The sequence below is a fragment of the Rhamphochromis longiceps genome, linkage group LG7 (genome assembly GCF_057381845.1).
Source record: "Rhamphochromis longiceps isolate RC_006_pf linkage group LG7, R_longiceps_female_GT1.1, whole genome shotgun sequence".
In the NCBI taxonomy this organism is placed as follows: Eukaryota; Metazoa; Chordata; class Actinopteri; order Cichliformes; family Cichlidae; genus Rhamphochromis; species Rhamphochromis longiceps.
In genome coordinates this window covers 57,871,787-57,884,005 of record NC_140563.1, presented here as the reverse complement: position 1 = coordinate 57,884,005, position 12,219 = coordinate 57,871,787, and the positions used below count along the sequence as shown (strand labels likewise).

The following is a 12,219-nucleotide window of genomic DNA, read 5'->3' as shown; positions in this document are numbered from 1 at the left end:
CCATAGTAACTGCATTAATTGCAAACAAGTGCAATAAACTACAAAAAAATTGAAAATCGTTTTTGTTTTTTTTACATATATTTCTACTTGGAGAAATTTAAGAGGTTTATCCCTCAAAACTTTAAATACAAAAAAGTTGCAAAAAATAGTTTACAACAACAGGAAATTTAGTTTGAGTGTCTTCATAGTTTTATTTTGGAGATACAGCAACAGGAAAAACGAAAAAACAATCCTATGATGCAAATTTGCAAAGAAAACAGCAGGTGCATCAAAATAAACTATTTCCAGCAGTGCAATTTGAGTTCTAAGCATCCCAGAAACTATTCAGAAAAGTCAAACATGACCAGTATAGGCTTTTAAGGCCTACAAGTAAAGAAACTACATTTTCAGCGAAAATGACATCACTTCCGGTTTCGGCCAGGAAATGGTGGACATGCGATAGTTCGCGCTGACGTCTGTTTCACTGTGGGAAGTGTTACGAACAGCTGATCGGATCGGCAAAGCGTGTTTCTGGAATATTATGTTTTTGTTCCTGCAAGCGCTTTTTATGCAATTTTTGCAAAGCTTTATGTGGAAGGAAACCGTGACCGAGGACAAGCTGATGGCATAAGATGTAAGTACAACTCCTCTGGTTTCATATGCAAAACAAATTATTGCGCTAGCTTACACGGTTCAGGTTCTACAGGGATTTAAAAATAGTTACGCAAAACGGAGCATGCTGCTCTGACCGGCTTTAAAGGGTTAACAATGACTTTAAAAAAAATAATATAAAATAGTGTGCAACACCACTGAAGTTTTTTTTACCTCTCTTTTCAACCAACGGCAGTCACTCTCCTCTCCAAATAACTTCTGCTTAGCTTTCCGAGCTTCCCTCGGGTCCTCTTAATCAGCGGTCTCCAACCTTCTTTGCGTCATGGACCGGTTTATGCCCGACAATATTTTCACGGACCAGCCTTTAAGGTGTCGCGGATAAATGAGGGAGGGGCTAATAATCGGCTCAGTCATTTTTAATGATCGTTGAAAGCCCAGATCGTAATCGTGATTAAAATTCGATTAATTGAGCAGCCCTAGTGATATTTCATTTTCTTATCATTGCTCAACATTATACCGGTATTACCGTGAACGGTATGATATGGCCCAGCCCTAATGCAAACTACTGAGGAGATGGGGCATTAGAGCAGGGCGATATGGCCAAAAATATTTATCACGATATATATTTGAAAATTTGCGATAACGATATAACTGACGATATAATTGATGCGAGACAAAATACAACTCCACAACATTACTAGCGCAAAAAGAAAACCTTCCATTTATTTTCACTTAAATAAGAAGCTGGTTTTTATGTACATTAAAGCTTTATAAAAATGTAACAGTGCAAATACAAATTCCTTGCTGAAAGTTTAACCAAAAGGCATTTCCAGTAGAAATGGGCTGACATATCCTGAGCATAACCATATATAATATCCACTGAAGTTAAAAAGAGGTGCTTTGCAAAATTAAACTGCAGTGTGCAATACGTATTTTTCGGACCATAAGGTGCACGGGATTATAACGCACATCAAGCGAAACAAAGCAGTCAGATAAATCAAACTTTATTAAACTCATTCTTCTTGCTTCCTCCACTTCTGTACCATTGATTCATTAATGTTGAATTCTCTGGCAGCTGCTCTATTCCCATGTTGTTGCAGTATATTAATGACTAACCTCGTATTGTGGATGGATTATCTCAGTTGTTCTCCTGACAGAAGTTTGGTCTGTTTACAGCACCCTGCCATGCGATTGCATTTGTCTCTAACCATGAGGAACCTTAACGTTAACTTTTATAAGTGGAAAAGTGTTAGTGTTCGTCCTCCAGCTTCCCTGTTTATGTTATGCTAACATAGCTGTGTCGCTAGCGATTACGTAGCACATCATTATATACCAGCTAGCCCAACTTCAGTAACCCTACAAACGTCACTGCTGTTTAGTTTCCTGTCTTCATTTATGTTGGAAGTGATAGCAGAGCTGTACGTTTGATTTTTTTCAGAAATCTCTCAGTCAGAACATGCAATATCATGCTTAGGTAACTAGCGAGCTAACTTCCGCTAGCTTCCCGCTAACTTCTAACTCTGTTAAATGTAATAAATTTTGTTTTAATGGATGCCTGGAAGTTAAACTTCATAGTTACACCTGGTAAAGCAGCAATGCTGATCGTTTTATTAAAGATGAAAGAATTTAGACAGTTTTTAACGCTCAGTGATGCTGCAGTGTTCGTTTGAACTGAAGAATAAGGAGTTTAGGACCCAGATTACTCCCAGATTTAAGAGCATCTTAGTCCGACAAATACGACAATAACGATGGCCGCTTGCATGTTCTGCAAAAAAATGTGCTTTGTCGTGTATCTGACGGACAAACACCAAACCAGTTCCACATCACTGAAGTTGCACCATTTTTACAAACCAATTCTGGTTCATCTGTTTCACTCAACAATCGGCCATGTGCGTATGAAAACAAAGGCACTGCGCATGCGCGTTTTACTCATATTCTATCGCGATATTTCATTTTCCTATTGTTGCCTAACATTATACCGGTATTACCGTGAACGGTATAATATGGCCCAGCCCTATGGGGCATTACTGTGTAGAGCTGAGTGTCAGCTGGAGGAAGTAAAGACAGCACTGGTGACAAAGACATTAATCTTAATATCAATTAGTACATCATTGAATCTTGTACCAAATTATCTTGTATTATGAACAAAATAAGGTTGGGAGATATGTAAAAATTTTCCAACCGACGTTAGGCAATATATTCACGCAGGCACAGACTTTTTGATGGGCAGAGCAATCATCCATGAACTTATTTGCCCATTTAGAAAGGTTTTTTTGGAGGGAATATTTTACTTTCTTTTCTTGTTTGTTTCAGTATTAATATAGCTACTTTTTAGATTATGAATTAATTAATGTATTTATTTATTTTCTTGAGATGCGCCAAATTGGCAAAAGACTTACCATTTTATCGGAGATTTTTAACTTTTTGTTTAATTTTGTATTTTTTGTTTGGTGAAGTGTGTAAGACAGATAAACACTGGAACAGCCTGTAACCATTGGTGGAAAAAAGAAGCCAATTTCTCTTTGTTTCCCTCCCCAGCATTGTGGAGTTTTTAATTTAAATAAAATGTGGGGGTTCCTTTTCTGAACATAGGCTACTGCCTTTCTTTCTTTCTGTTATAAGTTGGAGTAAATGAATCGCTGCATTTGTGCGCACTCTGAGGAGGGTGCATTTGCTGGAAGCTGGAAGAGGGTGCTGTTAAAACAGTGTTATTATTTTTTCTGTTGACTCTTAGCTTCAACCAACATTATTAGCAAACTTATTCATGGTCAAATAAATAAATCGCTCTTGTAAAAACAATCAGCAAAAAGCCTATCATCGATAGCTGATATATTCATCCAATCGCCAAGCCTTAGTACACAAGTCATTGTTTTCAGAGCAAGCCTCCATCTTACTTAGAATTTAGTCCAACATGAATTCAAAAAGCTGAGAGTGTATACAAACCCGTATCAACTATGAATTGTCACCCTCACACAAACCAGTTTCACAGCCATCACATGATATGAACCATGTGAGTTCTGATGTCACTCAACTATTACTCATTGTGATTTGTGGGTTTTTACACTACTTAATGACAACTATGTCTCGTTTGTGTAGCGCAATAGTCTATAGCTGAAGAGTAGTAGTAGAAGTAGTAGTAGTTCAGCTGTAGTTTTACCAGACGGAAGCGATAAATGAAAGGAGAACTAGGTGATATACAATCCTCGGGTAACTTAACAGGAACACCACAAGAAGGATACGTGTATGAATGATTCACAGTAGTGCTAAGGTACAGACTGGTACTAGAATGCAGTTCCCACAACTTCAATGTCTCAACTTAACTCATAAAGCTTATCACTACATAGTTCTCAAAGTAAAGGTCCATGAACAAAGAAAAGGAAATAAATAGGGATGCAGCTATTGATTGTTTCACTAATTGACTATGCCATTGATTAACCAAGTAATTGGACAAGAAATAATAACAAATACTTAAAAGAGAAAAAATACTGGTCTTTCAAAATGAACTACTCATTGGTTTCCCTTTAAGAAATAGCAATGCTTTTAATAGTTTAACTTCATACAACATCTGCCAAAGAGTTAAACGTGTTCACTGTATTTATATACCCTATATTATATGTTTGAAAATAGGTCCGTAAGTACTGTATCTTCTGTGAGGTAGATTAGGTGTGTGTTCTTGTGTATGTGCCTCTGTACGTTTAACTATGCTAGTAAATCAGTGAGTGTTTCTGTAAGCTTTTTAAATGAGTATGTGGTGGCTGCAATGAAGAAAATCAAACATATCAACATTCTCAGAACTATGCTTAGCCCTGTGCTTTTATGCAACCTTTCCTGTCGCAGAATACAGACATGATGATAGTACAAAAATAATTAATGTTTATAATAATTCAGTGTCCAAACCAACCAGCCCTAGGGATGGCTTGCTTTAAACATTGTCAGACTAAGCTAATGTCTCCATATCTTATTTTATCTTCTGTAGTTTTGCTGAAGATGTTTCACTAAACAGTGGTGGATAGGAGCAGATACTAATTTCACTTTTCTTCACGTTGGAGCTTTCTGAACACGTGGTTTAATTAAGGAATTCCACCAGCTTTTTCTCAGTAAATGTTTTTCTAGTAATTACAGTAACAAGCTGACGTTTGGAACGCTAGAAAAAAAGAAAAAATTTATTTCACTTCACTAAGCTTCCCACAAAGTGGGAAGAACTTCTTTTTCCGGTCTTACTTAGAGAGCCTCTTTTTGCTGCTGTCATTCAGTAACTATCTTTTCTTTCCCACAAGGTTTAATATTTAAGGGAAGGATTAAGTCTCAACAACCCTCTGAACTGAGGTTTGATAAGTATTCTGTCATTTAAAATTCATGTCGTTCTGCTGCTCATTGCTTATGAGACTGGCAAAATGCAATGACAAATAATATGAAACGAGAAGTACAAACACATTCACTATGGCTGTTTAGAGCTGAAGTTACAAATATCGGTTGTGGCGTAAACAACACATACTACATACATTTTTCTTGCTCTCATTTAAAACAGTTTCACAAACCAAAAAGGCAGTATAAGAGCGAGTAAGGTAAACAAAACTAGCAAACCCATCATATATGAAACGTTAGCAGGTAACATTAGCACTTACATTTCACATTAACAACCCCACTTAGCAGTTAGCTAGAGTCCTATTTTTACAGCTAACTCTGGCTAACTGTTTAAAGGTGAGCCACCTTTGGATTGCCTGTTGTACGTCTACTGAAATTAGCACGATTACGCCAGGTGTTGCTAAAAATTAGCCTGTTAGTTGTTACTGAACAGGCTAGCTGGCTAATGTGGCTACCAAACTATGGAGATGGGGGGGGGGGGTTAACGAATTTCTTACCAGTATGTTTTACTCCATGTGTCGAACCTCAACAATTATTATCTCTTCAGATGTAACGCATAAGAAAACGTTGCTGGTATCTTAGGGTAATTCCACGGTAAAAGTCGTTCGGCCAACTAGCTGCTGGATTAGTTTTACTGGAGAGGTGTAAATTCTCCACTTAAGCGGCCATCTTGAACATGCAGACTGTCGGGAGGTCACAGGATATGGTTAGGCTGTGTGGCTGGCATACAAGTTTACTCACCAGCGCAGAAGTGGTGGTGAGTAAACTTGTTCTTCCTGGGAGCTACATACAAAAGAGAAATAAAAAAAATAAAAAAAACTTGACAAAATCTTTCTCAGGCAAGTTCTGAAACATTAGAGTTTCTTAAAGGTAATCACTGTAAATTTCTCTGTTAATTTTTTCAATATAATTTTCTATTCTAAAAAAATAAAGAATAAAAAATTGGAAGTTGAACAAGGGCTGCCTTGTGCTTTTGTGTAATAGCAATTTATTATTTTATTATTTTGCTATATAAGAACCATTCCATTTCCCATCACCTCTTCTTTTTTTAATACTGAGATTGTGATGCTGGAAAGGCTCATCTCAAAGTTTCAAAATGGGACTTCAGAAATGAGTAGATGGCAACACGATAGCCATCTTTCATGTCATGTGTGATAGCTCCAGATGAGTTTGTTCACAGTTATCAACGACAAGCAATGGTGGATCTTACTGTGAAACAACAAGAGTCATCTGCTGCATACCTAAAATACAAATAACAACTTGTTATAACATATATGTTATAACAAGTTGTTATTTGTATTTTTGTGTCCGTCCTGTGAACTCAAAGCAGCCTGGCCTGTCTCTTTTGACCTGTAGCATCAACAAGGTATTTCTGCCCAGAGGAATCTTAGGACCTTAAAAAGAAACAGCTGGACTTCTTTAATTTTGTTGAAGACATTTCACCTCTCATCCAAGGCTAAAAAGTGGAGAGTCACAGATATTTAAATCTTAGTTGGTAGTGTCCCTTAGGAGGGGGTAAGTGACCCACTATTAGTCATGTGACTCATCACATAAGGTGTGAAAAAACCACTTGTGGTTTCAGGTGAAATCAGCGTGATCCCTTAACCCACCCTAACATGTGAACAATTGAGGTCACCTGATATAAGATGCGACTGAAAAGAAAACTGCTCCTCACTGTGAGTCACACTTAAAAGGTTGTAATTTAGAGAATTATGAGTAAATTAGAACATTTCTGATAGCTAGTGAGAGTAGGATGTTCTTAGACTCTGTGATTCTTTTTCTTGCATTTTCATTATTATGTCATTGTATCATCAATTCAATTAAATTCAGTTTTATTTATACAGCACCAAATTACAGCAACAGTTGCCTCAAGGCAATTTATATTGCCTACCCAACAATCATAAGACTCCCTATGAGCAAGAACTGTGGTGACAGTGGGAAGAAAAAACTCCCTTTTAACAGGAAGAAACCTCCAGCAGAACCAGGCTCAGGGAGGGGTGGCCATCTGCCACAACTGCTTCATGGTGAGGGGAGGAAAACAGGACAAAAGACGTGTTGTGGAAGAGAGGCGGAGATTAATAACAAGTAATGATTCAGTGCAGAGAGGCAAGGTGACAAAACAGGTGACAAAAAATTTAATTTAATAGAATCACTTTTCAAAAAAATCCATAAAGACTTTTTGATAAAAGGACATTCACCATTTCATCACTTTGAAATGTGGGGAAATTATCTTTTTTTTTTCTTTAATTGTCTTCTAATTTCAAAATAATTCATGTGTGCTTGTTTTTTTATAACGGTTTTGCATCGATTTTCCACATCTCCTTTAAATGAGCCATGGTTAAATGAATGTATTAGATAAACAGAACTAAATACTGGACTAGCTTACCACAATAGATGGATAAATATAATAGTTTTATTCTAAAAGGATGTCTTAAAGAAATGGTGATACCTAAAAGGAAACAGGAACACATATCCAAAGCAAAGCGGTAAAAATTTGGTTAAAATCTGTAACCCTCCGGGCCCAAAGAGGGCGGTAACGCAAGAGAATCCCGCCCGTCATCCGTTTTAAAACAAACTGAAAAGAAGTCGAGGTAGAGCGGAAAGAAAAAGGAAGAAGAAGGAGAAGACAGAATCGGTACCACAATGACTTCGGCTCGGAGACTAACTAGGGTAAGAAAAAGATCTTAGTTGTTGGATTTCTGCAACTTTGACATGGTTTAAACAATGGTTTCGACTTTATGAGTGTAGCTACAGATTCGTGAGCAAAGAGAAAATGTCCGGGTGTTTGTCGCTCAAGTGTCTGACAAAACGAAAGGATAATGACGGCCGATAGACGGTGACTCGGGGTTTAGTTGTTAATTTGAAATGCCAGCAGAGCGTGATTAAGCTTTAAGATAAAACTGTCATCTACGGCTTTAAGTCGGAAAGCAAGCTGGTGTTTAATAGGCAAGCATGGTGGAAACTGTAGCAGCTCGTTTTAACCGCTTTCGCCGTCTGAAGGCAGCCGCGGAGGCGAAAACATGGAGACTTTGGGGTTGGGACGTGACGTCAGACCTCATCTGAGCCGTATACGTTTAATAAACGTTTAATAATAATAAAAAATATATATATGAATGACATTATTCTCTTGTTTAGGGGATTAAGAGTTAGTTATTTGCAAAACAGTATACAAAGTTATTTTGACTTGGTCATGTACTTGCATGTAAACAAACGCAATATAAAACAAACAGAAGGAGTAATGCCTTTATTCAGCTTTTTTCAGCAACAAAATAGAGTAGTCAATAAATTATGAAGAATTAAGTGTAACAATTGGAAAGAATTGTTCCTGTAAGTTAAAAGAGTAAGTAGAAAAATGTGGCTATTGTAGACATTGATTTTTATTTTTAAAGAGAGAAAAAAATGAATTGTATGCTAATGTTGTAAACAGTGTAGTGGCTGGCCAGGCGTTCATACTTTCTTTTGTTCTGACTCGTTTTAGTTTTGATTTGCTGTATGTTAGTAATTTCCTCATACCAAAAAGAAAATGGTGAAGTGTGCTGTCACGACTTCTTGAAATCTCCTGACAGTTCAGTTTTACAGTTCACGTAAATTCCAAATTCCACTGGGAATTAGAAAATAACTACTATTTGCTTTCAGTTAAAACTGTTGCAAGAGAATTATCTGAAATGACTGGGACTGTAGGGCATGTACAGCTTGAATTGATCGGTATAAAATATTATGACTGTCACTTTCTTTCTGCCAATCACTTGCAACTGTAGGACCTCAGTGGTTTGATAACATTTACTAGTTTCTTCCTCCTGTTTGTCTATCTCACCTATATGTTCTTCTGAAATTTATACTGGCAGATTTTTTGACCATATGAATGAAAAATATTTGATCTGAGTAACCAGATGGATTTGTTTTGTAACGCTATTTTTTTTTTAAAACTAATGCTAGTGCTAGTGTTCAGCTAACAGCTGGTTGTGGTGGTTGAAGGTGACTGTTATCACAAGGCTGCTCCTTGATATTCTCTGCAACTGCTTTGCTTTATACCTGAAATCAGTCAACCGCAAACAAGGTTAACAAGTCACAAATTAAACACTTTTTGTTTTTTTGTTGTTGTTTTTTTAAATAACTAAAAGTAACCATCATGGAACCATTAGTCCTCAGCCAATGTTGCTGCACACGCACATTTTAAAGATGCAATACCCATTTAAGTTTGAAGCTGTTTCAGGTTTTTGTTTTTTAATTTTTTTTCTTTAATTTGTTGAGGGTTATGTTAAAAAGCTTAGTCTATATGAATCCTTGAGTGTTTCATACATCACAGGCCTTCATAGCAAAAAAACTGAGTTCTCCACCTCTGTCTGTTTGCCATACACACATGTCATTGCAAAGGTCACACTTTGGCAACCCATTATTTAATTAAATTTATTTATTTATTCATTAATTTATTTATTTATTGTTAATTAGTATGAATCTATGACTGCTGCCCTGTAAGTATGCAGAACTGTATTAGTGGAGGTGAAGGTCTCACACAGGCCATCATTGTCCGATGTTAATAAAATTTAAAACACCATAATTGTTTTTGCAGTATTTATGTGAACAGCCTGGAAGGAAAAATGCATTGTGTGAATAGTAATCTGAACCGAGGAATGAGCGGGTATGAGTCATTGTGGAGGAAGTGATGTAACTGTTTACTGTCTGACGGGACTCGGTCCATCAGGGCCATATTACACAGTTCCTCTGAATCACCTACACCCAGCAGATTGTATTTCTTAGCTGGTTTCTTGACTTTTCCTCACGTTTTATCGACATCAATCAGCCACAAGTTTAAAACCACAACCTCATAATGTGGCGCTCACCCTAATGTCACCAAAAGAACACACCTTAAGTCAGTGTGTGTGTGTCCGTGTGTGCCCATCCCAACAATGCTTGTCTCGGTTGAGATCTTGGAAATTTGGGGACCAAGTCAGCACTGTGTTGTTCATGTGGTCATTGTAGGTTCTGACAGTCTGCATTTGTGCAGCGTCATGCACAGCAATTTGTGTGCTGACACATTTTTATCCTAGCCAGCTGAAGACTGTTTTTCTGTGGGCTAAAACGGCATGGTCCAGTACTGCCCTTTCTGAACCTGCCGAGTCACCATTTCTCCTTCCTTGGATCACTTTTAGTAGGTTCTGGCTACCAGTTTGGAGATGTTGTGGCTGATTACTCTACGTTATACATTCACGCATTTGTCTGTTTGTTCTTCCTGTTCTGTCACTGCATAATTTTGCACCAAATTTCAATCAATTATGTTTCGTTTCAGGAGATTCAAGACATTCGCGATTCTGGAATAAAGAATTTCCGAATCATTCAAGTGGATGAATCTAATATTTTGAACTGGCAAGGGCTTATTGTTCCTGTAAGTATTGACCCTATGTAACTATACATTTTTCCCACTTTTGTTTCTCTAATGGCTCAAATTTCAGATCACACATTGTGAAGTTCGAGAAGAACATTTTGGTAGAAATTTGGGTTGACTTGTATGAAAAATATTGTGTATATATATATATATATATATATATATATATATCTGTTGTGAACAGTACATTATCAGCTTACTTGTTTTTTGTTCACTTATTTTATTTTTTTAAGGTTTCTGTTTTGGTAAGTGTCAGACACAAGTTTTGGTTCTGTTTAATGCTGTAGAGAGGGGCATCCTTGATATGTTCAGAAGTATAAAAAAGAAGAACATTATTAGAGAAGAACACTGAAATCATTTTAGCAACATTTTTAATTTTCACTATTAAAAGTATCAAAGCGCACATAAAAATGACCCCCACCAAGTCATCTTAAAGTCAAAGAGCATTATTAATTAAATTATGTAATTATTGTTGACTAAATATTATTCCGATTTTCCTGAAATTAACACATACTTATTTTCTTCAAGGACTGTCCTCCATATGACAAAGGAGCATTTCGGATTGAGATCATCTTCCCTGCAGAGTATCCTTTCAAGCCACCTAAGATAACCTTCAAGACAAAAATCTACCACCCCAACATTGATGAAAAGGGCCAGGTCTGCCTGCCCATCATCAGTGTGGAGAACTGGAAGCCAGCCACGAAAACCTGCCAAGGTGAAAATGGACATCCACATCTTATTATTGTTTTCTTATATCTGTTCCAAAAAGTACCAAATATGCTCACAAATGTTCTTTTCTCATTCCCTCTGTCTGCCAGTGATTCAGTGTCTGGTTGCGATGGTGAACATGCCTCAGCCAGAGCATCCACTGAGGGCTGACCTGGCAGAGGAGTACACTAAAGACCGTGCGAAATTCATGAAGAACGCAGAGGAGTTCACAAAGAAACACAGTGAAAAGCGACCTGTGGACTGACGATCCGCCTCTTAGACTTCCTTTTTGTTTCCTGTTCAAAGAACCCAGCCTGACTCTCTGTTCTTATCCCCTTATTTCACAGAGATGGCCTGTTCTCCAAACCTGCATTGTTTAGCACTGTCCAACCACTCTTTAATAGAGGCTTGTGTTGCTCTTTCACTTTGCCAAAAAGAAAAGCAGGACTTTTTGGTGCACAGGCAGGCTCTGGCCTCAAAGTGTCACCTTTTGGTTGTTTTTGACTTCTTTCTACTGATTTTTTTTTTCTTTCCTTTTTAGAAAAAATAAAATTTTCTGAGGTGGCATCGTCGAAAGTGAAATCTCTGAAAAGTGCTGTTCTGCTTACTTTAATGCTGAATGTGTTCTTAGATTAATCATTAGCTTATGCACACCTGTTTACAGATTTTTAAGCATTGTTTCAAATCTTGACGGCATTTATGCTGTGGGTTATATTTGTCGTCTACTCCTTTCAGTCGTTTTCCCCCTAGGATACACCGTGATCTGTAAAATCACCCGTGGCAGTGGCAGAATTTAAATTTGTTGCTCATGCAAAATTCACACAGGAGCAAAGAAACTTCTGAAAATGCAACAACATTCAAGTCATTGAATCATTTTTGTATCTTTAGAAATATTATTAAACTTCTTCCACCTCTGTTGGCCCCTTTGTAAAGTGCATGTTGTCAGTGAACAGATCCATTATTACTGATGTAAAAACAAGATACAAAATTACTGATGCTTACAAATGTGAGAAGCCAGTAGGAAATACAGAGGCATATGCAGGATCTTTCCTATTCCTGTAGTGGGATTTTTAGGCATAATCCTTACCAGATTTACAGCTGGGTCCAGCTTTGGAGAGGTAAAGAAAGGCGATTGACATTACTTTGATAATGTCATGGTTGTTGATGCTATA

The 12,219-nt window shown here is 37.2% G+C and overlaps 2 protein-coding genes across 4 annotated transcripts in view; one reads left to right on the top strand and one right to left on the bottom strand.

Moving 5' to 3' along the window:
• The window catches only part of zfyve16 (zinc finger, FYVE domain containing 16), a 47,483-nt gene extending 41,841 nt beyond the window's left edge, over nt 1–5,642 (bottom strand). For all 3 annotated transcript variants that reach the window (XM_085414566.1, XM_085414568.1, XM_085414567.1), the window contains exon 1: nt 5,454–5,642. The gene's annotated coding sequence lies outside the window, so the exon portion shown is untranslated. The remainder of the gene's footprint in view (nt 1–5,453) is intronic.
• Nucleotides 5,643–7,490: 1,848 nt separating this feature from the next.
• ube2l3a (ubiquitin-conjugating enzyme E2L 3a) lies at nt 7,491–11,961 on the top strand. Its single transcript, XM_085414565.1, has 4 exons — nt 7,491–7,626; nt 10,244–10,339; nt 10,868–11,054; nt 11,158–11,961. Exons 1-4 carry the CDS (start codon nt 7,600–7,602, stop codon nt 11,310–11,312), a joined length of 465 nt encoding a protein of 154 aa, XP_085270691.1. The 5' UTR covers nt 7,491–7,599; the 3' UTR covers nt 11,313–11,961.
• Nucleotides 11,962–12,219: the final 258 nt, after the last annotated feature.